Genomic DNA, 24,840 nt, shown 5'->3' with positions numbered 1-24,840 from the left:
AAGCCTGGTCGCAGGGCATGGCACTGTGGGGCGGGTCCGGGTGCAGTGGGCTGGCCCCACACTGACTGCTTCGGCCGATGGTGAGGGGGGTGGTGTGATATGGGGGTGGTGCGAACCCTCCCCCAACCTCTGCCACCTTCCCCCCTCCACCACCACCCCCCCACCTCCCCCCCTCATTTTATTCAGCCCATCGAATGTGCAAATACTAAAGCAAAATACTGCAGATGCTGGAAATCTGAAATTAAAACAAAAAACTGCTAGACGTACTCAGCAGGTCAGGTAGCATCTGCGGGGAGAGAAGCAGAGTTAAGGTTCCAGCTTGATGATTTTTCATCAGAACTGAAGAGAGATAGAAACGTAAGAGATTTTAAGGCAGTGGAAGCGGAGAGGGGGCCAGGAAGGACAGTGGAGAAGCTCTGTGTTAGGGGTAGAGGGCAGGGGAGATTAACGAACAAAAGATTTCCTGATGCAACAGGCAATGAGAGTGGGAATGGGTAGAGCAGAGAAACAAAAGCTGTGTCCAAATGAGGTGTGAAGGGTTACACTAAAAACCACCTGAATGTAACGCGAAGGGATAAAAGCAGAAGCCAGACCGATCCAGCGAAACAAGAAAAAAGAGAGAGGGGGGAGAGAAAGCACATCCACCAAGTTGAAGGCAGAGGTCACCATCTAAAGTTGCTGAACTCAACGCTGAACCCAGGAGGCTGTAGCGTGCCAACTGGAAAGGTGGGGCATTGTTCCCCAAGCTTGCGTTGAGCTCAATTGGAGCAGGCCAAGGACAGAAAGGTCAGTGTGGGAGCAAGGTGGAGAATTAAAATGACACCAACCGGAAGCTCAGGGGTCATGCCTGCGGACTGAGCGGAGGTGTTCCACAAAGCGGTCTCCCAGTCTGCGCTTGCTCTCCCCAGAGTAGAGGAGACCACATTGTCAACAGTGAATACAATAAATTGAAAGGAGTACAAGGACATTGGACACTGAGGCAAGACCATTTTTTAAAATAAATTTTCATCATAACTGCTTTGCTTTTATATTCCATGCGCCTATTTATAAAGCCCAGGATCCTGTGTGCCTTTTTTAATCACTTTCTCAACCTGTCCTGCCACTTTCAATGATTTGGGCACTTATACCCCCAGGTCAATCTGCTCCTCCACCCCCTTCAGAATTGTACCCTTTAGTTTATATTGTCTCTCTGACTGTAAAAGTTTCTATAGGTATGTGAAGAGAAAAAGATTGGTGAAGACAAATGTAGGTCCTTTACAGTCAGAAACAGGGGAATTTATAATGGGGAACAAAGAAATGGCTGACCAACTAAATACATACTTTGGTTCTGTCTTCACAAAGGAGGACACTAATAACATACCAGAAATGTTGGGGAACGCAGGGTTTATTGAGAGGGAGGAGCTGAAGAAATCAGTATTAGTAGGGAAATGGTGTTGGGGAAATTGATGGGATTGAATGTCGATAAATCCCTGGGGCCTGATAATCTACATCCCAGAGCACTTAAGGAAGTGGCCCTAGAAATAGTGGATGCATTGTTGGTCATCTTCCGAGATTCTGTACACTCTGGAACAGTTCCTACAGATTGGAGGGTAGCTAATATAACCCACTATTTAAAAAGGGAGGTAGAGAGAAAACAGGGAATTATAGACCAGTCAGCCTGATGTCGGTAGTGGGGAATATTCTAGAGTCCATTATAAAAGATTTAATAGCTGAGCACTTGGAAAACAGTGGCAGAATCGGTCAGAGTCAGCATGGATTTACGAAAGGGAAATCATGCTTGACAAATCTACTGGAATTTTTCGAGGATGTAACTAGTAGAGTTGATGAGGGGGAGCCAGTGGATGTGGTTTATTTGGACTTTCAGAAGGCTTTCGACAAAGTCCCATGTAAGAGATTAGCATGTAAAATTAAAGCGCATGGGATTGGGGATAATGTATTGAGATGGATAGAAAACTGATTGGCAGACAGGAAACAAAGAGTAGGAATAAACAGGTCTTTTTCTGAAAGGCAGGCAGTGACTAGTGGGGTACCGCAGGGATCGGTGCTGGGACCCCAGTTATTCACAATATATATTAATGATTTAGATGAGGGAACTAAATGTAATATCTCCAAATTTGCAGATGACACAAAGCTGGGTGGGAGGGTGAGCTGTGAGGAGGATGCAGAGATGCTTCAGTGTGATTTGGATAAGCTGAGTGGGTGGGCAAATGCATGGCAGATGCAGTATAATGTGAATAAACGTGAGGTTATCCACTTTGGTAGCAAAAACAGGAAGGCAGATTATTATCTGAATGGCTATAAATTGAGGGAGGGGAATGTGCAATGAGACCTGGGTGTCCTTGTACACCGGTCGCTGAAGGTAAGCATGCAGGTGGTAAAGAAGGCAAATGGTATGTTGGCCTTCATAGCCAGAGGATTCGAGTACAGGAGCAGGGATGTCTTGCTGCAATTATACAGAGCCTTGGTGAGACCACACCTGGAATATTGTGTGCAGTTTTGGTCTCCTTATCTGAGGAAGGATGTTCTTGCTATAGAGGGAGTGCAGCGAAGGTTTACCAGACTGATTCCTGGGATGGTGGGACCACCATACGAGGAGAGATTGAGTCGATTAGGATTATATTTGCTGGAGTTCAGAAGATTGAGGGGGAATCTCATAGAAACCTATAAAATTCTAACAGGACTAGACAGGTTAGATGCAGGAAGGATGTTCCTGATGGTGGGGGAGTCCAGAACCAGGGGTCACAGTCTGAGGATATGGGGTAGACCATTTAGGACTGAGATGAGGAGAAATTCCTTCACCCAGAGAGTGGTGAGCCTGTGGAATTCGTTACCACAGAAAGTAGTTGAGGCCAAAACATTGTATGTTTTCAAGAAGGAGTTAGATATAGCTCTTGGGGCAAAAGGGATCAAAGGGTATGGGGAGAAAGCGGGAGCAGGCTATTGAGTTGGATGACCAGCCATGATCATAATGAATGGCGGAGCAGGCTTGAAGGGCTGAATGGCCTACTCCTGCTCCTAGTTTCTATGTTTCTATGTTTCTCTCTCTGTTCTTCCTACTAAACATGAGTTTTAAAAAAAAATCAGACAGAAGATAAAAGAGAAACAGGAAAGCCTATGGCACAATGGAATAGCTCAGCAGGTCTGGCAGCATTCTGTGCAGCATCCGTTTCTGTTTTTATTTCAGATTTCCGGCCCCCCGCAGCATTTTGCTTGTGGCATGGAATACTGAAAACTGGATCAAGAGTAAGTCATGTCAGCACCTGAACAGAGAGATTAGCCTTTTGCAAGGAGAGTCGGAGAGTCAGAGCGCCAGAAATCATCTTCTCCTGTTTTTTTTCCCCTTCCTGGCTGATACTGAGCAACCTGCGGCATGTACCTGGAGCTCTCAGAGAGAGGGAGAGAGAGGGAGAGAGAGAGGGGGGGAGAGAGAGAGAGAGAGAGAGAGAGAGAGAGAAGCAACTTTGTCAGTCTGTTTCTCTGTCACAGCCACATTGTCTCTGCTTTGGTAACTTGACTTGCAATCCTCACTGCACAGACACAACATCATTTCTATCAGAGGCTGAATTACCCAGAACATGTTGGTCAAAGGACAGGGCGAGGACTGAAGGGGGAGAAGGCTGCAGGGGTGGAGAGTTTGCCCACTTTGAGGACGCTATTAGATTTTTCTTGCATGAATCATTAGGGACTGTGCTCACTGAACGATCCCTGTCAGAGTTTGATGAGAGAATGAAGTCTCCCCATTCGCGGTATAATTGGCATGCGAGGTTGCTGTGGAAAACTGCTACCTGCCAGTTCTACAGTTCGCTCTTTATTCCCGGTGTCTGCTGTCAAAAAAATAGAGAGGATAGCACTGATATTACCTGAGCCCACCCACACTGTCGGAGATATTGAGAGTACAAGTAAGACAATGCTCTTTACAAAGAGAAGATAAGATAAGCTGGCTGCCTCCCAGATTCAAGCCAGTGATTCAAAGCCGTGTGTGAGCGAGCTGTGTGAGCTGTGTGTGTGTGAGGTTTGTGTGTGTGATCTGTGTGTGAGGTTTGTGTGTGTCTGTGTGTGTGTATGTGTGAGCTGTGTGTGTGTGAGCTGTGAGCTGTGTGTTTGTGTGTGTGTGTGTGTCAGCTTGGCTCAGCCGGTGGAATGGGTGGTGCATGGCCAGGGTAAATTCGAAATAAGGGCTTGTATTGAGAAGGTGCAATAAATTCCGCAGTAAATGTGGGGCACAGAGTGTGGTACACAAAGGTGTGCTGTAATTACAATATTACAGTGCAGGGCACACAACATCCACTTATTCTAGTTTCACTATGAGGGAGCCACAAACTACAGCCCGGTGTCAAAGGTCAGAATACAGCGGGAGTTGTTCAGTTAGGAGGGCATTGAGATCCCTGGCACAGTGCACACCAAGTTCCCGATGCTTTAGGAGCAGCAAGGGTGAGATCAGTTATTGCAACTTCTGTGGGTTCGAGCAGGTTCGAGGAACAACTGATTGGAGCAGGTAATCGGTTTTTATTTGATGTTGCATCTTGAGGACTGCCTCAGGCTGAAGGTGTTGTGTGCAATGATGATCGGTTTAATTCTGTCTGGTACTGAATGAATCATATCTCAGCTTTTATACATAGACCATCTACATTGATTTAGTACAGTGCAGTAATGTACAATTCATTGTCAGCACCACTTAAGTAGTAAAATGGTTCTCTAGCATTTATTGCCCATCCCTAGTTGCCCTTGAGAAGGTACTGATGAGCTGCCTTCTTGAACCGCTGCAGTCCATGTGGTGTAGGTACACCCACAGTGCTGTTAGGAAGGGAGTTCCAGGATTTTGACCCAGTGACAGTGAAGGGACGGCGATATATTTCCAAGTCAGGATGGTGAGTGACTTGGAGGGGAACTTCCAGGTGGTGGTGTTCCCATATATCAGCTGCCCTTGTCCTTCTAGATGGTAGCGGTCTTGGGTTTGGAAGGTGCTGTCTCAGGAGCCTTGGTGAATTCCTGCAGTGCATCTTGTAGATGGCACACACTGCTGCTACTGTGCATTGGTGGTGGGGGCAGTGAATGTTTGTGGATGTGGTGCCAAGCAAACGGGCTGCTTTGTCCTGGATAGGGTTAAGCTTCTTGAGTGTTGCAGGAGCTGCACTCATCCAGCCAAGTGGGGAGTATTCCATCCTGACTTGTGCCTTGTAGATGGTGGACAGGCTTTGGGGAGTCAGAAGGTGAGTTACTCGCTGCAGGATTCCTAGCCTCTGACCTGCTCTTGTAGCCACAGTATTTATGTGGCTAGTCCAATTCAGTTTCTGGTCAGTGGTAACCCCCAGGATGTTGATAGTGAGGGATTTGTTGATGGTAATGCCATTAAATGTCAAGGGGAGATGGTTAGATTCTCTGTTGTTGGAGATGGTCATTGCCTGGCACTTGTGTGGCGCAAATGTTACTTGCCATTTGTCAGCCCAAGCCTGGATATTGTCCAGGTCTTGCTGCATTTGGACATGGACTGCTTCAGTATCTGAGGAGTTGCGAATGGTGCTGAACATTGTGCAATCATCAGCGAACGTCCTCACTTCTGACCTTATGATGGAAGGAAGGTCATTGATGAAGCAGCTGAAGATGGTTGGGCTGATGACTCTACCCTGAGGAACTCCTGCAGTGATGTCCTGAGATGATTGACCTCCAACAACCACAACTACCTTCCTTTGTGCTAGGTATGACTCCAATTAGCAGAGAGTTTGCCCCCTGATCCCCATTGACTTCAGTTTTGCTTGGGCTCCTTGATGCCACACTCGGTCAAATGCCCTTCATGTCAAGGGCAGTCATTCTTACCTCACCTCTTGAGTTCAGCTTTTTTGTCCATGTTTGAACCAAGGCTGTAATGAGGTCAGGAGCTGAGTGGCCCTGGCGGAACCCAAATTGAGAGTCAGTGAGCAGGTTATTGCTAAGCAAGTGCCGCTTGATAGGACTGTTGATGACCCCTTCCATTACTTTACTGGTGGTCGAGAGTAGATTGATGGGGCGGTAATTGGCCGGGTTGGATTTGTCCTGCTTTTTGTGTACAGGACACACCCAGGCAATTTTCCACTTAGCTGGGCAGATGCCAGTATTGTAGCTGTACTGGAACAGCTTGGCTAGGGGCGTGGCAAGTTCTGGAGCACAAGTCTTCAGTACTGTTGCCGGAATATTGTCAGGGCCCATAGCCTTTGCAGTATCCAGAATGAATGGGGAGGAAATGAATATTCACGTGTTATACTGGACTAGCAACCTGGAGCTTGGGTTCATGAGCCACACTTCAAAAACCACTACAGATGGCAACTGGCAATAAGAACAGCCTTATCAACATCACCCACACCCTGAGATTCATGAGAAACATGAGAGTCTCAGACTTAGTCTCAGCTCCTGTACATAAACAGTGCACATCAAGTTCATAGTCCGTTCACACCTACCTGACTCATGCAAACTGAGTACCATCTCTTGTGAATGTGCGGAAATATCATGTGCTTCATAATATTGCAAAGCGTTTAGCACACAATGAGTTACTCTGAAGAGCCTGGCATTATATAAACAAACTAATCAAAGAAGAATATGCACAGCAAGATTCCACAAGTGGTTAACGAGTGTTTCCTGATGGTATTGTTTGAGGGAACAATACGAGCCGGGTATGTCAGGATGAATCACCGATGTATGATCATTACAGCCTTTGTATAAATTATTGAAACATTGGAGAGAATAAAATTCAGCAATTCTAAGAGAAGGGACAAATAATGTAAGGTAAGTAATGGGTTTTTGTGCCAGCTGTGACTCAGTGGGTAGAATTTTTGCCTCTGTGTCAGAAGGTTGAGGGTTCAAGTCCAACTCCAGTGCAAAAATCTCTAGTCTGATGCCCCCAGTGCAGTACTGAGGGAGTGCAGCACTGTCAGAGGTGCCTGCTTTCAGATGAAATGTTAAACCAAGGCCCTGTCTGCCTTCAGGTGGATGTAAATGTCACGATTTTCAGAGAGAGCAGCGGAGTCCTCCCTGCTGATGTGACCAATATTTATCCTTCCAGTGACATGATTAAAAAACCAGATTATCTGGTCATTACCACGCTGCTGCTTGTGGGAAGTTGCTGTGTGAAAATTAGTTGCTGTGTTTTGTGCATCACAATGTAGTGACTGCACTTCAAAAAGTACTCAGATGGCTGTAAAATGCTTTGGGACCTTCTGAGGTTGGGAAAGATGCATTTAAGTACAAGTCTTGCTCATTTTTTCTTACCAGAGGGACAATTTAAAAATGGTAAAGAGATTAGACTGTTGCTGCATCAGATTCCCTCTAAGATGCTGCCGGAATGTTCCTCTGTAATGCAGCTGGTCACCAGACAGGGCTGAGGCAGAGAATGCAGCAGATGTTGGAATAATGGTAATGTCACTGGACTAGTAATCCAGTGGCCCAGGCTAATGTGCTGGGGACATGGGGTCAAATCCCATCATGGCAGAGGGTGGAATTTAAATTCAATTCAATTAAATTCCATCTTGTCTCTCATTGATTGTTGTAAAAACCCATCTGGTTCACTAATATCCCTGTAGGGGTAGAAATCTGCCATCCTTACCTAGTCTGGCCTACATATGACTCCAGGTCCACAGCAAGGATTGACTCTGAAATGCCCCCTAACAAGCCACTCAGTTCAAGGGCAATTAGGGATCAGTAACAAACACTGGCCTTGCCAGTGACACCCACATCCCATGGAAGAAATTTGCATGGTGAAGTTTACAGTCACTTTTAACACTTCAACAGCAACACCCATGCACACCCCCAACTTGAACCCTCCAGGGCCACCAGGAATTGGAGAATAATCTCCAGAATATTGTTTTTTTTTAATTCATTCATGGGATGTGGGCATCACAGGCTAGGCCAACATTTATTATCCATTCCTAATTGCCCTTGTTCAGAGGGCATTTAAAAGTCAACCTACATTGCTGTGGGTCTGGAGGCCACATGTAGGCCAGACCAGGGCCCAGGCCTAAAGGACATGAGTGAACCAGATGGATTTTTCTAGCAGTCAGCAATGGCTTCATGGTCACCACTCAACTTTTAATTCCAGACTTTTGGTGAATTCAAATTGCCTTGGTGGGATTTGAACCCAGGTCCCCAGGTTACCAGGGCAGCAATAATACCAGCACACCATTCACCTCCCCTACTTCCCCTCCCTCGCGAGTGGCTCAGGAACGATTCATCGGGATATTTTCAAAGAGGGGGTTTTTCCTCATTTTCTTTGAGCCCATTTCTGTTCATTCGTTGTGACAATATGGATGCTGGGGAAAGGGCTGTTTAATGAACAGTCAGGAATAAACAGACTGGGGAATGAAGAGCCTGTTCTCACTTTCCAATTGGCCATCGGAAGAGGGAAGTGCCACCAGGTGAACCAATGGTAGGTGCCGGTATTTGGAGAAGCCAGATCATGTGATGAAATCTCCAGGAATGCATTTAACCAGACTTGGCAACGCTTGTCTGCCATGTTCAAAGTGGACCCTGGGAAGTGGCACCCCTCACCTGTGGAGAGGCCTCTTCTCCTTTCAGTAGGCCTCAAACACTTCCCTGCTGAAGGTCTCAGTTTCAGGTGAGGCCTGCAATAGTAGCCTTGAAGCTGGGGTCTTTGATCCCTTCAAGACCCCTTGTTGCCCTATCTGTGCTACATTACCACTGGAAGTTTCTTGCTTGTACTGGCAGGGCTCCCTCTTGATGGGGGGAAATGGAGGAGCTGGCTGGGTACATGCAGCTGACACATCACCCCAGGATAGAGTCTGTGGTTGGGGATATAGAAGGGCGGGCAGAAGTCTTGCCCCTACAAGGGCAAACCCCTCACCCCCCAACCCCCCACCCACCCCCTAACATATAGGCAGGTCACCCAATCGTCTTCTCTCCATTGGTGCCTGTGCCTTAGCTGCCAGGGTTCTAAGCACTGGAACACCAGCACCTACAAGCTCACAATCACCATCCTGACTTGGAAATATATCGCCGTTCCTTCACTGTCGCTGGGTCAAAATCCTGGAGCTCCCTCCCTAACAGCACTGTGGGTGTACCTACACCACAGGGACTTCAGTGCTTCAAGAAGGCAGCTCACCACCACCTTCTCAAGGGGCAGTTAGGGCTTAGCCAGCGACGTTCACGTCCTGTGAAAGAATAAAATGCACAGGGGCTGAACATGAGAGCAACCCAAGAGAAGTTAAAATGAGATGGATACTAAAGGTTGGCCTCATTGTTGGCAGGATCCTTTTCAATGAGCACAGAGCGAGTTGAGGTATTAATTCCTCTGCTGTTTATTTACACACAGGTTATCCACTCTGACCCAATGGATTTCGTCGCCACTTTTATAATACTCAGCCTCCAGGTGCTTCGGTCCCAGGGCTGCCTTGAAGGGTGCCGGTGTTACAGTACAACCGTGGAATGTGGATCTCTAGGACTGACAACTGTACCGTCCAATATTCCTCCTTTCACCCAGGTAACTTCACGGACTGACTTAGTGCAGCAATCCCCCTCATACCGTACCATGTGGTGCAAGCCTGATCCCACTGAGTTCACAATGGAGAAGCTGCAACCTCATCACCAAAATAAAAATACAAGGGGAGGAGATGGGGAGAGTTAATTTAACGCAGAGTCTTGTGGGGTCCTGAAATGCACAAATTGTGGAGGAATTAGAACCCACAGTGGCTTCCCAAGGAAAGACTTGCATTCCTATAGCGCCTTTCAAAACCTCAGGATGTCCCCAAGCACGTTACAGCCACTGTACAATACTTTTGAAATATAGATGTTGTTGTATTGTGGCAGCAGAGAATCTGTGCACAGCAAGCTGCCGCAGGGAGCAAGGTGTTAATGACCCAATTAATCTGTTAGTTGGTGTTTGTTGGGTTTTTTTTTATTCGTTCATGGGATGTGGGTGTCTCTGGCTAGGCCAGCATTCATTGCCCATTGCTAATTGCCCTTGCTCAGAGGGCATTTTTAAGAGTCAACCACAATGCTGTGGGTCTGGAGTAACATGTAGGCCAGACCAGGTAAGGACGGCAGATTTCCCTCCCTGAAGGGCAGGAGTGAACCAGATGGGTTTTTAATGACAATCGGCAATGGTTTCATAGTCACCATCAGGCATTTTTAATTCCAGATTTTGATTGAATTCAAATTTCATCACCTGGTGGGATTTGAACCCGGGTCCCCAGAGCATTGCCCTGGGTCTCTGGAATACTAGTCCAGTGACAATACAATAAATATTGACTAGGACACTAGGAAAAACTCCCCTGTTCATTTATCAGATAGTCCCGTGGGATTTTTTTTACATCCACTCGAGAGGGCGGACGGCACTTTGATTTAATGTCTCATCTGACCGGTGGCACCTCTGACCATGCAGCACTCCCTTTAGTACCGTGCGTACACTTCGATTTTATGCTTATGTCCCTGGGACATGATGATGCCTTCTGACTCAGGGGAGAGACTGCTTGGACCCAGAGCCAGGACTGAGAAAGGACAGTGGATAAAGATGTGAGCAGCGGAATGGGATAAGAGCATAGCTCTGTCAGAAAACTGGCAAATGGCCCCCTTCTTGTGCAATGAAACTGGTGAACTAACTGAAGCTGTTCCCTGCCTTGGTGTAATATTGCTTCAGTCCTCCTTCCTCAAAGTGTGAAGAATTCAGGTGCTGGTGTGTAGTATAAGGAGCAAGGGTTGTCTGTTACCATCCCTGGGTCATGCCACTGTTTAACTAGGTAAAGAGAAGAAAAGGACGCACTCCAGATTGTAAGGGACATCACATCTGCTTATGGGAGCGACCATTGGTGCAAGTTCCCCTCCAACCCACTCACCATCCTGACTTGGAAATATATCGCCGTTCCTTCACTGTCGCTGGGTCAAAATCCTGGAACTCCCTTCCTAACAGCACTGTGGGTGTACCCACACCACATGGACTGCAGCGGCTCAAGAAGGCAGCTCACCACCACCTTCCCAAAGGCAATTAGGGATGGGCAATAAATGCTGGCCCAGCCAGCGAAGCCCACAATCCCATGAATGAATAAAATAAAAGGCTAAACCTGAGTAAATTCTAGCACCAAATCCCAGATATAGCGATGAGGGGTAATTGGCCGAGGTCGCCTAGGGAAGAAAATGTATCTATTTCTTTTGACTTTTTTCCCGGCATGTGGTCATGTTGGCAAAGCCGTGTTTGCCATCTGTTCTTAGTTGCCCTCGAAGCTGCTGGCCATCCTTCTTAAACCACAATCCATATGGGGAAGGTACAGTGCTGCACTGTGCAGGTCAGGGAGAATTACAGAATGTTGTACCTCAATTTAAACTGAGCCTGTCCTGAGTTCGCTTGGGGGAGAAAGATTGAAAATATTCCAATTTCACACTTTCACCTTTATGCTGATGAATATGGTTAAACGGCTCTGAATGTCGGTTTAATGTTGAAGCAATGTTTTGTGCTGTTTACTCTTTCTGTTCAGCCTTTCCCTGTCACATCCTGTTTCCCTACTGCTTTCACATTCTCACCGTTTTCTGATCTATAATTGTTCTCTGCTGCCTTGTGTTGTAATTAGACTTGTTTTATCCTCTCTCCCCACGTCTATCATGCTGTTTTTCTGCTGCTTCCATACTCTGTCACCACATGTTTTGGACTGAGTGCTCTCACTATTTCTCCTGTGCATTGCCAGCTTGTTCATGGGGAATTCTTGTTTGATTTGTGCTGCCCGTTCTCTCGCTCTGTCTCTCGTTCTCTTTCTCCCTGCCTCTCTCATTCTCTCTCTCTCTCTCTGCCTCTCTCATTCTTTCTCACCGTCTCTCTCATTCTCTCTCACTCTCTGTCCCTCGTTCTCACTCTCTGTCTCTTGTTCTCTCTCTCACTCTCTGCCTCTCATTCTTTCTCACTCTGTCTCTCTCGTTCTCTCTCATTCTCTCTCACTCTCTGTCTCTCGTTCTCTGTATCTCGTTCTCACTCTCTGTCCCTCAATCTCTCTCTCTGTCTCCTGTTCTTTCTGTCCCTCGTTCTCTCTCTCTATCTCTTGTTCTCACTCTCTGTCCCTCGTTCTCTCTCTCTGTCTCCTGTTCTCTCTCTCTGCCTCTCGCTCTCTCTCTGTCCCTTGTTCTCTCTCTGTCTCTCATTCTCTCTCTGTCTCTTGCTCTCTCTCTCTGTCTCTCGTTCTCTCTCTGTCTCTCTCTGTCTTTTGTTCTCTTTCTCTGTCTCTCATTCTCTCTCTGTCTCTCTCGCTCTCTCTCTGTCTCTCGCTTTCTCTCTTAGTCTCTCGCTCTCTTTCTCTGTCTGTTCTCGCTCTTTCTGCCTCAGTGAGTTAACTTGGGTTTTGTTCATTCTCTCAGACCTTATTCTTGCAAGACAATGACATCGCTCACATCAACCATCAGGACTTCTCCCATCTCTCCAAACTCCAGAACCTCTACATTCAAAACAACAGCCTCAGCACCATCGAACCTGGTGCCCTGTCCAGGCAACACTCACTGGTGGAGTTGGCATTGAATGGCAATCGGATTCAACAACTGAACCGTAGCATCTTCGAAGGGTTGGGTCACCTGAGGGTCTTGTACTTGGCAGGAAACCAGATCACCCGGCTGGCAGACTTCACCTTTCGCGGACTTCAGGTATAAAGTGCAGAGGAGGAGTGGGCAGTGGGGGGAGTGGGCACTGAGGGGGAGTGGGTGCTGAAGGGGATTGGGCACTGAGGGGGAGTGGACACTGAGGGGGAGTGGGCACTGAGGGGAGGTGGGCACTGAGGGGGAGTGGACACTGAGGAGGGCTGGGCTCTGAGTGGACACTGAGGGGGAGTGGGCACTGAATGGGCAGTGGACACTGAAAAGGAGTGAGGACTGAGGGGGAGTGGGCACTGAGGGGGTGTGGGCACTGAGGGGGAGTGGGCACTGAGAGGGCTCTGAGGGGATGTGGGCACTGAGGGGATGTGGGCACTGAGGGGGTGTGGGCACTGAGGGGGTGTGGGCACTGAGGGGGAGTGGGCACTGAGGGGGAGTGGGCACTGAGGGGGTGTGGGCACTGAGGGGGAGTGGGCACTGAGGGGCAGTGGGCACTGAGGGGGAGTGGGCACTGAGAGGGCTCTGAGGGGATGTGGGCACTGAGGGGATGTGGGCACTGAGGGGATGCAGGCACTGAGGGGATGTGGGCACTGAGGGGGAGTGGGCACTGAGGGGGAGTGGGCACTGAGGGGGAGTGGGCACTGAGGGGGTGTGGGCACTGAGGGAGAGTGGGCACTGAGGGAGAGTGGACACTGAGGGGGAGTGGGAAATGGGGGAAGAATGAACACTGAGGGGGGATGAGTGCACTGAGGAGAAAGGTGGGAAATGGGGGAGAGAGAGTGAGCATTGAAGGGGATGGTGGGCACTCAGGAGGATGGGTACTGAGAGGGTGTGGGAATTGAGGGGAAGGGTAGGCAATGGGGGAGAGAGTGGGAGCTGAGGGGGGAGTATGAACTGAGGGAAATAGAAGCTGAATGGAGGGAGAATAGGGAGAGTGGATCCTGAACTGAAGAGTGGCCTGGCACTGGATGGAGGGATGGCCTCGCACTGGTCAGAGGGATGGCCTCACACTGGATGGAGGGACGGCCTCGCACTGGTCAGAGCGACAGCCTCACACTGGATGGAGTGATGATCAATCACTTCCCCCTGGAAGGGATGGAGAATCAGCAGGAGAGAAACCAAATGGGGCCTGGGTGCACAGGTGTTATTTGTCCTTGGACCAGCACAGGAATAGTAAATTTGAGAGGTATGAATGATCATTTTTAACATATCTCAGTTCATGGCTTCTGTTGAGAAACCTGAGCTAAGGATGGAGGGCAAAGGGCAAAGGGCGGAGGGCGGAGGCTGGTGGTATGGAAATCAGGGGGACTGCGTAGAATGAAAGGGACAATGAAGTAAATGAGGAAGTAGCAGTGTGTGCTGAGGAGGTTGGGATTTTAAAAGCCTGAAGGTCGGTTGTTCACAACGGTTCTGTTTCTCTTCCAGAGGTTACAGGAGCTTCATCTCCAGGAGAACAATCTCGAATCTTTAGCTGATCAAGCTTTCCTGGGGCTTTCGTCACTGGCCTTGCTGGACCTAAGCAGCAACAGCCTCCATACTCTGCACCAAGCATCAATCCAACCCCTGAGGAGCCTCCAGGAGCTCAGATTGACTGGTGAGAAAACAGCCTCACAGCTTTAATATTCAACTCAGCACAGTGTGAGAGACAGGGGGTTATTTACAGTGATATCCACACAGTGTGAGAGTCAGGGGGTTATTTACAGTGATATCCGCACAGTGTGTGAAACAGGGGGTTATTCACAGTGATATCCACATAGTGTGAGAGACAGGGGGTTATTTACAGTGATATTGACACAGTGTGGGAAACAGGGGTCTTTTACAGTGATATCCACACAGTGTGGGAGACAGGGGGTTATTTACAGTGATATCCAGTCAGCGAAGCCCAAATCCTGTGAATGAATAAAAAAAAACTTGGTGATATTCATACACTGCTAGAGACAGTGGGTCACTTACAGTGATATCACACAGTGTGAGAGACTTTTTTTTTTTACAGTGATATTCACATAGTATGAGTATTATGACATGGCAGATGATGTGTGCCAGGCAGACCAAATCCACAAGGGAAACTTGGTCGCGTTATCACAATGGTTTTGCAATTTGTATTTATTATACATTTAGAAGCAATAAGTCCACCAAGGCATTTAGAGATTTTAAAAATTAAATTAAAATATTTATTAACAAAATAAAAGATTTCAAACACATAAATAAGACTACAATTGCTTACTATGAAAATAACTCCTAAAATTCCTAATTAATCTGACTCCCTGTTACACCCCCTGTAAGGCAACAGTCAAAAATAGATTTTAGATTTAAAACAGAACCAGCAAGTTAACACAATACCCACTTGACAGCGGAATTCCAAATGGCTTTTCCCCAACTTCAGTTTTGTTACATAGTGGACTCATGCACACATGGCTGGAGGCTTCATTTAGGCTATTTCACACACTCCTGTTAGATCTTAAATGGCCTTTTTTTCCACATAGCCTTTCATTCTCCTTTATATATGTTTCTCTCTTTTTAATATGTAAATTCTATTGTTCCATATGTCGTTGAAACTGTATCTTCCACATTATATAAAAACTTTCATGTTGCCAATATTGTCAGTAGCCAGGGTCCTGAATCTAAATAAAGGGAACTACAAGGGTATGAGGCGCGAGTTGGCAATGATGGATTGGGGAACCTTACTAAAATGGTTGACAGTGGATGGGCAATGGCTAATATTTAAGGAATGTATGCATGAATTACAACAATTATTCATTCTTGTCTGGCACACAAATAAAACAGGAAAGGTGACTCAACCATGGATTACAAAATAAATTAGGGATAGTAGTAGATCCAAAGAGGAGACATATAAAAGTGCCAGAAAAAGCAAAAAGCCTGAGGATTGGGAGCAGTTTGGAATTCAGCAAAAGTGGACAAAAAGACTGATCAAGAAGGGGAAAATGGAGTACGAGAGTAAACTTGCAGGGAACATAAAAGCTGACTGTAAAAGCTCCTATGAATATGTGAAAAGAAAAAGATTAGCGAAGACAAATATAGGTCCCTTATAGTCAGAAACGGGGGAAATTATAACGGGGAACAAAGAAATGGCAGAAGAATTGAACACATTTTGGTTCTGTCTTCACAAAAGTGGACACAAATAATTTCCCAGGAATGTTAGGGAACCAAGGGTCTAGTGAGAAAGGGGAATTGAAGAAAATCAGTATTAGTACAAAAAAATGGTGCTAGAGAAATTAATGGGGTTAAAAGCTGAAAAATCACCAGGGCCTGATAATCTACATCCCAGAGTATTAAAGGAAGTGGCCCTGGAAATATTGGATGCATTGGTGGTCATCTTCTAAAATTCTAGAGACTCTGGAGCAGTTCCTACAGATTGGAGGGTGGCAAATGTAACCCCACTATTTAAAAAGAGAGAGAAAAAACAGAGAATTACAGACCAGTTCACCTAACATCGCTAGTGGGGAAAATGCTAGAGTCTATTATAAAACATGGTAACAGAACACTTGGAAAGTATTAACGGGATTAGACAAAGTCAGCATGGGTTTATGAAAGGGAAATCATGCTTAACTAATCTGCTGGAGTTCTTTGAGGATGTAACTAGTAAAATAGATAAGGGAGAACCAGTGGATGTGGTGTATTTGGATTTCAAGAAGGCATTTGATAAGGTCCCACATAAGAGGCTAGTGGGCAAAATTGAAGCACATGGGATCAGAGGTAATATACGGCATGGATTGAGAATTGGTTGACACATCAGAAACAGCGAGTGGGAATAAATGGGTCTTTTTCTGGGTGGCAGACGGTAAGTAGTGGTGTATCGCAGGGATCAGTGCTTGGGCCCCAGCTATTCACGATATATATAAATGACTTGGATGAGGAAACAAATGCAATATTTCCAAGTTTGCTGATGACACAAAACTGGGCAGGGTTGTGAGTTTTGAGGAGGATGCAAGGAGGCTTCAGGGCGATTTAGACAAGTTGTGTGTGTGGGCAAACACATGGCAGATGCAGTATAAGGTGGTTAAATGTGAAGTTATATGCTTCGGTGTGAAAAACAGAAAGGCAGAGTATTATTTAAATAGTGATATATTGGGAAATGTGGATGTACAAAGGGATCTGGGTGTCCTTGTAGACCAGTCAATGAAAGTAAACAGGCAAGTGCAGCAAGCAATTAGGAAGGCAAATGGTATGTTGGCCTTCATTGCAAGAGGATTTGAGTTCAGAAGTAGGGATGTAGGGCCTTGGTGAGACCACACCTGGAGTATTGCGTGCAGTTTTGGTCTCCCTACCTAAGAAAGTATATATTTGCCATAGAGGGAGTGCAGTGAATGTTCACTAGGCTGATACCGGGGATGGCAGGACTGTCGTATGAGGAGAGATTGGTTTGACTGGACCTGTATTCACTAGCGTTTAGAAGAATGAGAGGGGATCTGATTGAAATGTATAAAATTCTAACAGAGCTAGACAGACTGGATGCAGGGAGGATGTTTCCCCTGGTTGGGGAGTCTAGAACCAGGGGCCACAGTCTCAGGATAGGGGGCAGGCCATTTAGGACTGAGATGAGGAAAAATCTCTTCACTCAGAGGGTGGTCAACCTGTGGAATTCTTTACCACAGAAGGCTGTGGAGGCCGAATCACCGAGTGTATTCAAGAAAGAAATTGATAATTTTTTGGATATTAGGGGCATCAAGGGGTCTGGAGAGAAAGTGGGAGTATGGCGTTGAGATAGAGGATCAGCCATGGTCATATTGAACGGCAGAGCAGGCTCGGAAGGGCCGAATGGCCTACTCCTGCTCCTAGTTTCTATGTTTCTAAAATAAACGCACTTCTTGGTCTGTTTACAACTTAACCCAGTTAAGCAGGGCTAAGATCCCTTTGAAATCCAAATAATCCCTTAATTTATCTAAAAATGCAACTTACCTTCACACCTTACATGCTAATCCAGCATCCATGTTTATTAATTAGCATGTCAAGCAACTAGCTTCTTTTGATGAATTCAAATTTTCAGTCTACTTGACTCCAAATGCTATTAAATCACACACAGACTCAACTATACTATACTCACCCCCATAAACCTACTTCACAATAAACCAGAAAAATATTCTGAAAATTATTATAGATTCGTAACAGTGAAAGACAGGGGGTTATTTACAGTGATATTCACACAGTGTGAGAGACAGGGGTTTATTTACAGTGATATTCACATACAGTGTGAGAGACAGGGGGCTATTTACAGTGATATCCACATAGTGTGACAGACAGGGAGTTATTTACAGTGATATTCACACGGTTTGAGAGAGGGGGGTTTATTTACAATGATATTCACACAGTTTGAGAGAGAGGGGTTTATTTACAATGATATCCACAGTGTGAGAGACAGGGTTTTTTGTACAGTGATATCCACACAGTGTGAGAGGAGAGGGGTTTATTTACAGTGATATCCACAGTGAGAGAGACAGGGGTTTATTTTCAGTGACATTCACACACAGTGTGAGAGACATGGGGGTTATTTACAGTGATATCCACAGTGTGAGAGACAGGGTTTTTTTTACAGTGAAGTTCACACAGTGTCAGAGACTGGAAGTTTAATGGTGGCCAACAAGGGGTTAATGTTCCCTTTTACAATGCTTTCTTTTGTGGATGTCACTTGGGCTGTGATTGTTGTTTTGATGAATTTGCTGAACTTTTCCTGGTGCTTCACTGTACACGGTGATGTGACTTCCCTGAGCCTCTCCTCCAGGCAACGTATGAACAGCCCATCTCCAGGTCACAGAGAATATGTGTGGGAATTTCCTGGGAGCTGTTCCCAATCTCCTGCAGCTCCAGCAAAGTTCCAGCAGTTGAACTGGCGCAGGGTCAATGGAAATGAACCCTTACTGTGTGAATCCAGTATTGTCTCCTGAAGCTTTAATGGTATTCCCAGAAACTCATTCCCGACTCTATTCCCTTGGGTTTGACTGTTGTGTTCCTGACTTCTCTCCTGATTCCTGATTTTCTAATAACTGATTTTCTCCCCTGGACCCTCGAACCCTTCACCAGAGCAAACAGTTTGACTTGACCCATCACTTGTCACACACTCCCCCAGGTAAACGGGTTTAGGGTGAAGCAGCAAAAAGGAGTCTGAGTAGATTCGGGGCCAAGAGCAAGCGGCAACAACAACTGCGTTTATATATCGCCTTTGGCACGATGGGAAAATTTGGCAAGGTGCCTCATGCGGAGTCACAATGGGACCAAATGGCAAGCCAAAGCAGGAGATATTAGGAAGGCGTGATTAACAAAACTCAGACAAAGGAGTGGTTTTTAAATAGGGTCTTAGTGGGGAGGTTTAGAGAGAGAATTCCAATGCCAGTTGGAGCATGTGCAAAAGACCATGGACAGACTGAGTAGAGAGAGGGTTCAGGAAGGGGTTGTAGGGTTCAGGGAGGGGTTGTAGGGCTCAGGGAGCAGTTGCTAGGGTTCAGGGGGGGATTGTAGGGTTCGGGGAGGGGTTGTAGAATTTGGGGAGGGGTTGTAGGGTTCAGGGAGGGGTTGTAGGGTTCAGGGAGAAGTTGCTAGGATCCGGGGAGAGGTTGTAGGGTTTGGGGAGGGTTTGCTAGGGTTCAGGGAGAGGTTACTAGGGTTCAGGGAGAGGTTACTAGGGTTCAGGGAGAGGTTGTAAGGTTCAGGGAGGGTTTGCTAGGGCTCAGGGAGAGGTTACTAGGGTTCAGGGAGAGGTTGTAGGATTGAGGGAGAGTTACCTAGGGTTTCAGGAGGGGTTGTAGGGTTCGGGGAAAGTTATAGGGTTTGGGGACGGATTACTAGGGTTCGGGGAGGTGTTGTAGGATTTGGGGAGGGGTTGTAGGATTCGGGGAGGGGTTGTAGGATTCGGGGAGGGGTTATAGGGTTTGGGGAGGGGTTGTAGAATTCGGGGAGGGGTTGTAGGGTTCGGGGAGGGGTTGTAGGATTCGGGGAGGGGTTATAGGGTTTGGGAAGGGGTTGTAGGATTCGGGGAGGGGTTGTAGGGTTTGGGGAGGGGTTGTAGGGTTCGGGGAGGGGTTGTAGGATTCGGGGAGGGGTTGTAGGGTTTGGGGAGGGGCTGTAGGGTTTGGGGAGTGGTTGTAGGGTTCGGCGAGGGGTTGTAGGGTTTGGGGAGGGGTTGTCGGGTTTGGGGAGGGTTTGTAGGGTTGGGGAGGGGATGTAGGATTCGTGGAGGGGTTGTAGGGTTTGGGGAGGGGTTGTAGGATTCGTGGAGGGGTTGTAGGGTTTGGGGAGGGGTTGTAGGGTTCGGGAAGGGGTTGTAGGCTTTGGGGAGGGGTTGTAGGATTCGGGAAGGGGTTGTAGGGTTGGGGAGGGATTGTAGGGTTGGGGAGGGGTTGTAGGATTCGGGAAGGGGTTGTTGGGTTTGGGTAGGGGTTGTAGGGTTTGGGGAGGGGTTGCAGGGTTTGGGGAGGGATTGTCGGGTTTGGGGAGGGGTTGTAGGGTTTGGGGAGGGTTTGTCGGGTTTGTAGGATTTGGGGAGGGGTTGTAGGATTCAGGGAGGTGTTGTAGGGTTCGGGGAGGAGTTGTAGGATTCGGGGAGGGGTTGTAGGATTCGGGGAGGGGTTGTAGGGTTTGGGGTGAGTTGTAGGTTTGGGGAGGGGTTGTAGGATACAGGGAGGGGTTGTAGGATTCAGGGAGGGGTTGTAGGATTGGCAAGGGTTTGTAGGATTCGGGGAGGGGTTGTAGGATTCGGGAGGGGTTGTAGGATTTGGGGAGGGGTTGTAGGGTTCGGGGAGGGGTTGTAGGATTCGGGGAGAGGTTGTCGGGTTTGGGGAGGGGTTGTAGGATTCGGGGAGGGGTTGTAGGGTTTGGGGAGGGATCGTCGGGTTCGGGGAGGGGTTGTAGGATTCGGGGAACGGTTGTCGGGTTCGGGGAGGGGTTGTAGGGTTTGGGGAGGGATCGTCGGGTTCGGGGAGGGGTTGTAGGATTCGGGGAGGGGTTGTCGGGTTCGGGGAGGGGTTGTAGGATTCGGGGAGGGGTTGTAGGGTTCGGGGAGGGGTTGTAGGATTCGGGGAGGGGTTGTAGGGTTCGGGGAGGGGTTGTAGGATTTGGGGAGGGGTTGTAGGGTTTGGGGAGGGATTGTCGGGTTCGGGGAGGGGTTGTAGGGTTCAGGGAGGGGTTGTAGGGTTCGGGGAGGGGTTGTAGGGTTCGGGGAGGGGTTGTAAGATTTGGGGAGGGGTTGTAGGGTTTGGGGAGGGATTGTCGGGTTCGGGGAGGGGTTGTAGTGTTCGGGGAGGGGTTGTTGGGTTCGGGGCGGGGTTGTAGGGTTTGGGGAGGGGTTGTAGGGTTTGGGGAGGGATCGTCGGGTTCGGGGAGGGGTTGTCGGGTTCGGGGAGGGGTTGTAGGATTCGGGGAGGGGTTGTCGGGTTCGGGGAGGGGTTGTAGGATTCGGGGAGGGGTTGTCGGGTTCGGGGAGGGATTGTCGGGTTCGGGGACTGGTTGTAGGATTCGGGGAGGGTTTGTAGGATTCGGGGAGGGGTTATAAGGCTGTCTGTTATGGAGGTTTGACATGCATTGTTTCCAGCTCTGGGCGCTGGCACATCAGGGAAGATATATGGGCATTGGAGAGGATGTGGCACAAATTCACCAGAGTGATAGCGCATCTAAAAAAGGTTTTTAAAATTTGGGTTTTGAGTTATTTTTTTCTCAGGATGTGGGCATCGCTGTCTAGGGCCAGCATTTCTTACCCGTCGCTAAGTTATGAGGAGAGGCTGCAGAGTGGAGGCTTGTATTCCCCTTGAGTGCAGAAGATGAAGGGCTGGTCCAATTGAGGTGTTTAAGATGATTAAAGCCAGTGGGAAGTGTTGGTTTAGGGATGATTAAAGCCAGTGGGAAGTGTTGGTTTAGGGACGATGAAGGGTGTTTGATCTCTCCCCTTTCTCTCTTCCCCCCCTGTAGGTAACCAGTGGAGATGTGACTGTGTGCTGCACTGGCTGAGATGATCTCTCCCCTTTCTCTCTCCTCTGTAGGTAACCAGTGGAGATGTGACTGTGTGCTGCACTGGCTGAGATGATCTCTCCCCTTTCTCTCTCCTCTGTAGGTAACCAGTGGAGATGTGACTGTGTGCTGCACTGGCTGAGATGATCTCTCTCTCTCTCCTCTGTAGGGAACCAGTGGAGATGTGACTGTGTGCTGCACTGGCTGAGATGATCTCTCTCTCTCTCCTCTGTAGGTAACCAGTGGAGATGTGACTGTGTGCTGCACTGGCTGAGATGATCTCTCTCTCTCTCCTCTGTAGGGAACCAGTGGAGATGTGACTGTGTGCTGCACTGGCTGAGATGATCTCTCCCCTTTCTCCTCCCCTGTAGGTAACCAGTGGCGATGTGACTGTGTGCTGCACTGGCTGAGATGATCTCTCTCTCTCCCCTGTAGGTAACCAGTGGCGATGTGACTGTGTGCTGCACTGGCTGAGATGATCTCTCTCTCTCTCTCCTCTGTAGGTAACCAGTGGCGATGTGACTGTGTGCTGCACTGGCTGAGATGATCTCTCTCTCTCTCCTCTGTAGGTAACCAGTGGCGATGTGACTGTGTGCTGCACTGGCTGAGGGCCTGGATCATTCAGGAAGGACACCGGCTGCTGCTGGGCAAGAGGATCCTCTGCGCCGAGCCCCCGCGCCTGGCTGGCCAGAGCCTGCTGGACATCCCCGGGAACAGCCTGGTCTGCATCCCTCCGGCCGTGCGGCTGGACCGCGGCGAGGGGGTGGTGGTCAGCCGCCTGGGGGAGGACCTGCGGGTGGTGTGCCGGGCGTCCGGCTACCCGCAGCCGGCGGTGGGCTGGAGGAAGGTGGAGGCCGCGGCGGCGCCGGGCCGACTCCAGGCGGCGGGGGCGGGGTCCGGGGCCTCGGGACCTCCGGGGGCGGGGTCCGGGGCCTCGGGCCCTCCGGGGGCGGCGGGGGCCGGGTCCGGGGCCTCGGGCCGGGCGGGGGCCTGGGGCCCTCCGGGGGCGGGATCCGGGGCCTTGAGCCCTCCGGGGGCGGGATCCGGGGCCTTGAGCCCTCCGGGGGCCGGGTCCGGGGCCTCGGGTGACGCCGGTACGCTGACCCTCCGCAACCTGACGGCCTCCCAGGCCGGGCGCTACGAGTGCGAGGCCCGCAACCCCGGCGGGAGGGCCGCCGCCGCCTTCGAGCTGTCGGTCAACCTGTCCGGGTCCGGGGGTCGGGGCCTGGGCCTAGGCCGGGGCCTCCTCCTCCCTCTCCCGCCGGGGCGGCCGGGCCTGAGCCAGGAGCCGCTGTACGAGAGCGTGGACAGCCTGGACTTCACCGCCCTGGGCACGGCCACCCAGACCGGCATCGCCGCCGGCATCTCGCTGCTGGCCCTCACCGCCCTCCTGCTGCTGGCGGTGATCTGCCGGCGGCGGGGTAAGCAGCGGGGGGCCGGGGAGGAGGAGCAGGAGAGGGCGGGGATGGGGGAGGCGGCGGAGGAGGAGCAGCGCGGCCTTTACCTCCACGACTACTCGGACGGGCCCACCACCTTCGCCCAGCTGGAGGAGTACGGCGACGCCGCCGGCCACCAGATGCTGGTCCTGGACCGGACCAAGAGGGACTTCCGCACCTACAAGGACACGGACACGGACACGGCGGCCGAGCGGGGCCGGCTCCTGCTGCTGCTGCAGGCCGGGCCCCTCCAGGACCAGGCCACCCAGACGGCCGAGGAGGAGGAGGCCGAGGCCCAGGGGCCCCACGGCCTGGGCGACGGGGAGGCGATGGGGAACCGCAGCGCCGGGTTCCAGCAGGAGATCAAGTACGAAATCCACTGCTGAAAGGAGGAGAGGCCAGGCTGACGCGGGAGTGCCGCACTGTCGGAGGGGCCGTCTTTCGGATGGGACGTTAAACTGAGGGGCCCCCCCCCACCCCGCGGATGTCAAGGGTGCTGTTCAACTATCTCTCTCCCTCCATCGGTGGCCTGGCCCAACATTTTATCGCTGCATCTTACGGATTTGCCTGGTCATTGATCACGTGGCTGCGTGCGGGAGCTTGCTGTGCACAAATTGGCTGCCGCGTTCCACGGCGACGACGACGCCTGCGAAGCACTCGCGAGGGGGGCATGGGGGGGTTTATCTCCAGGTGGTGAACGGCGCTATGTAAATGCGCGCCTTTTAGTTTTTGTATCATGACCCCGTCGCTCTCACCTTGTCCCTCACCTGCGGAGAGGACCCCACCCCGGAGCGGGTCAGGGGAATCCGAGAGGGAAGGAGTGAACGAGAAAAGAAAAGCAAGGGTTTAAAGGTGAAAGTATGAGGAGTGGGAGGGGGGGAGAATACTTAACAAAGTGCCAGAATTAAAGCGGGTTGGGAAGCAGGGAAGGAAGGTATTGGGATAAAGCAGGAAGTGCGGGAGACAGACAGATAGCGTTGGGAGAGTGTGACAGTCACCGTTTGACAATGAAGGAAGTGTGTGAATATATCCCTGGATGCACACATCTATTTTCCGGTTTGGTTTATTCGTTCCCTGGGTCTGGGCATCACCGGAGATTCCGGCATTTCTTCCCCATTCCTGGGACACTGGCCTAGGACAGGCTGAAGCAGCAGGAGGGCTGGATCAAAAGGAGCAGCTTAATTCGGAGGGAAGTTGGTGAATCAGGCTGGTGAGGTACTGAAGTCAGGCGGGGGGGAAGGATATTAGAGTGGAAATGGGATCTGATCCTTACACAGTACTTCAAATTGTAAACTCCTTCCCGACGTTGGGGCAGTGACTCTCCGGAGATGAGGGAGATCCCAGGCACAATCACTAATATCTACTGGGTTCATTGGTGGAGTGCGGGTTAAGGTGCCATCACTGACATTGGTGCAGGGTCCCTGCTCCTGGTTACAATCACTGAACTTGGCCAGAAGGTGTAAGCAGAGGGACAACTACATCATCTGCTCCCCAAAGCTCCAGTGAACCATTGACCCTTCACATGATAAACCCATGTGGGAGTGTAGCGGAGGGGGGTGGGGTAATGATGAGTGGGAGGGCTATTAAGGTCTGAGGGACAGTCGATCAGGAGGGGAGGGGAGAGGTGGGGAGCTCAAGAAGAGATTATGTTTATGAGTATTTTATGAAATGTTGTGAAGAAACCTTACCCCACCCTCCCCTCCCCCTTCTCCCCTCCATTCCTCCAAACCTCACCATCTCCTCCTCTCCCCTTCCCCGCCCCTCTCCTCTCCCCCCCTCCCCCCTCCCCTCCATTCCTCCACACCTCACCATCTCCTCCTCCTCCCCTTCCCCGCCCCTCTCCATCCCTCCTCTCCTGGTCCCCTCCCCATTCTGTCTTCCCCATCCTCTTCCCCTCCCCTCCACTTCC

The 24,840-nt window shown here is 49.7% G+C and overlaps 1 protein-coding gene across 1 annotated transcript; it reads left to right on the top strand.

Annotated features, from left to right (window-relative positions):
* Positions 1-9,301: 9,301 nt before the first annotated feature.
* On the top strand, positions 9,302-24,576 carry lrrc24 (leucine rich repeat containing 24). The gene is given in 6 exon segments (XM_078536312.1): positions 9,302-9,463; positions 12,319-12,597; positions 13,969-14,137; positions 22,065-22,379; positions 22,382-22,433; positions 22,522-24,576. Coding segments are annotated over 6 exon segments (1,761 nt in total). The 5' UTR covers positions 9,302-9,313; the 3' UTR covers positions 23,318-24,576.
* The last annotated feature ends 264 nt before the right edge of the window (positions 24,577-24,840 follow it).

Source organism: Cetorhinus maximus, chromosome 3 (assembly GCF_964194155.1).
Source record: "Cetorhinus maximus chromosome 3, sCetMax3.hap1.1, whole genome shotgun sequence".
Lineage (NCBI taxonomy): Eukaryota > Metazoa > Chordata > Chondrichthyes > Lamniformes > Cetorhinidae > Cetorhinus > Cetorhinus maximus.
The sequence above is the reverse complement of the archived record's forward strand: the minus strand, read 5'-3'. Positions and strand labels throughout refer to the sequence as shown.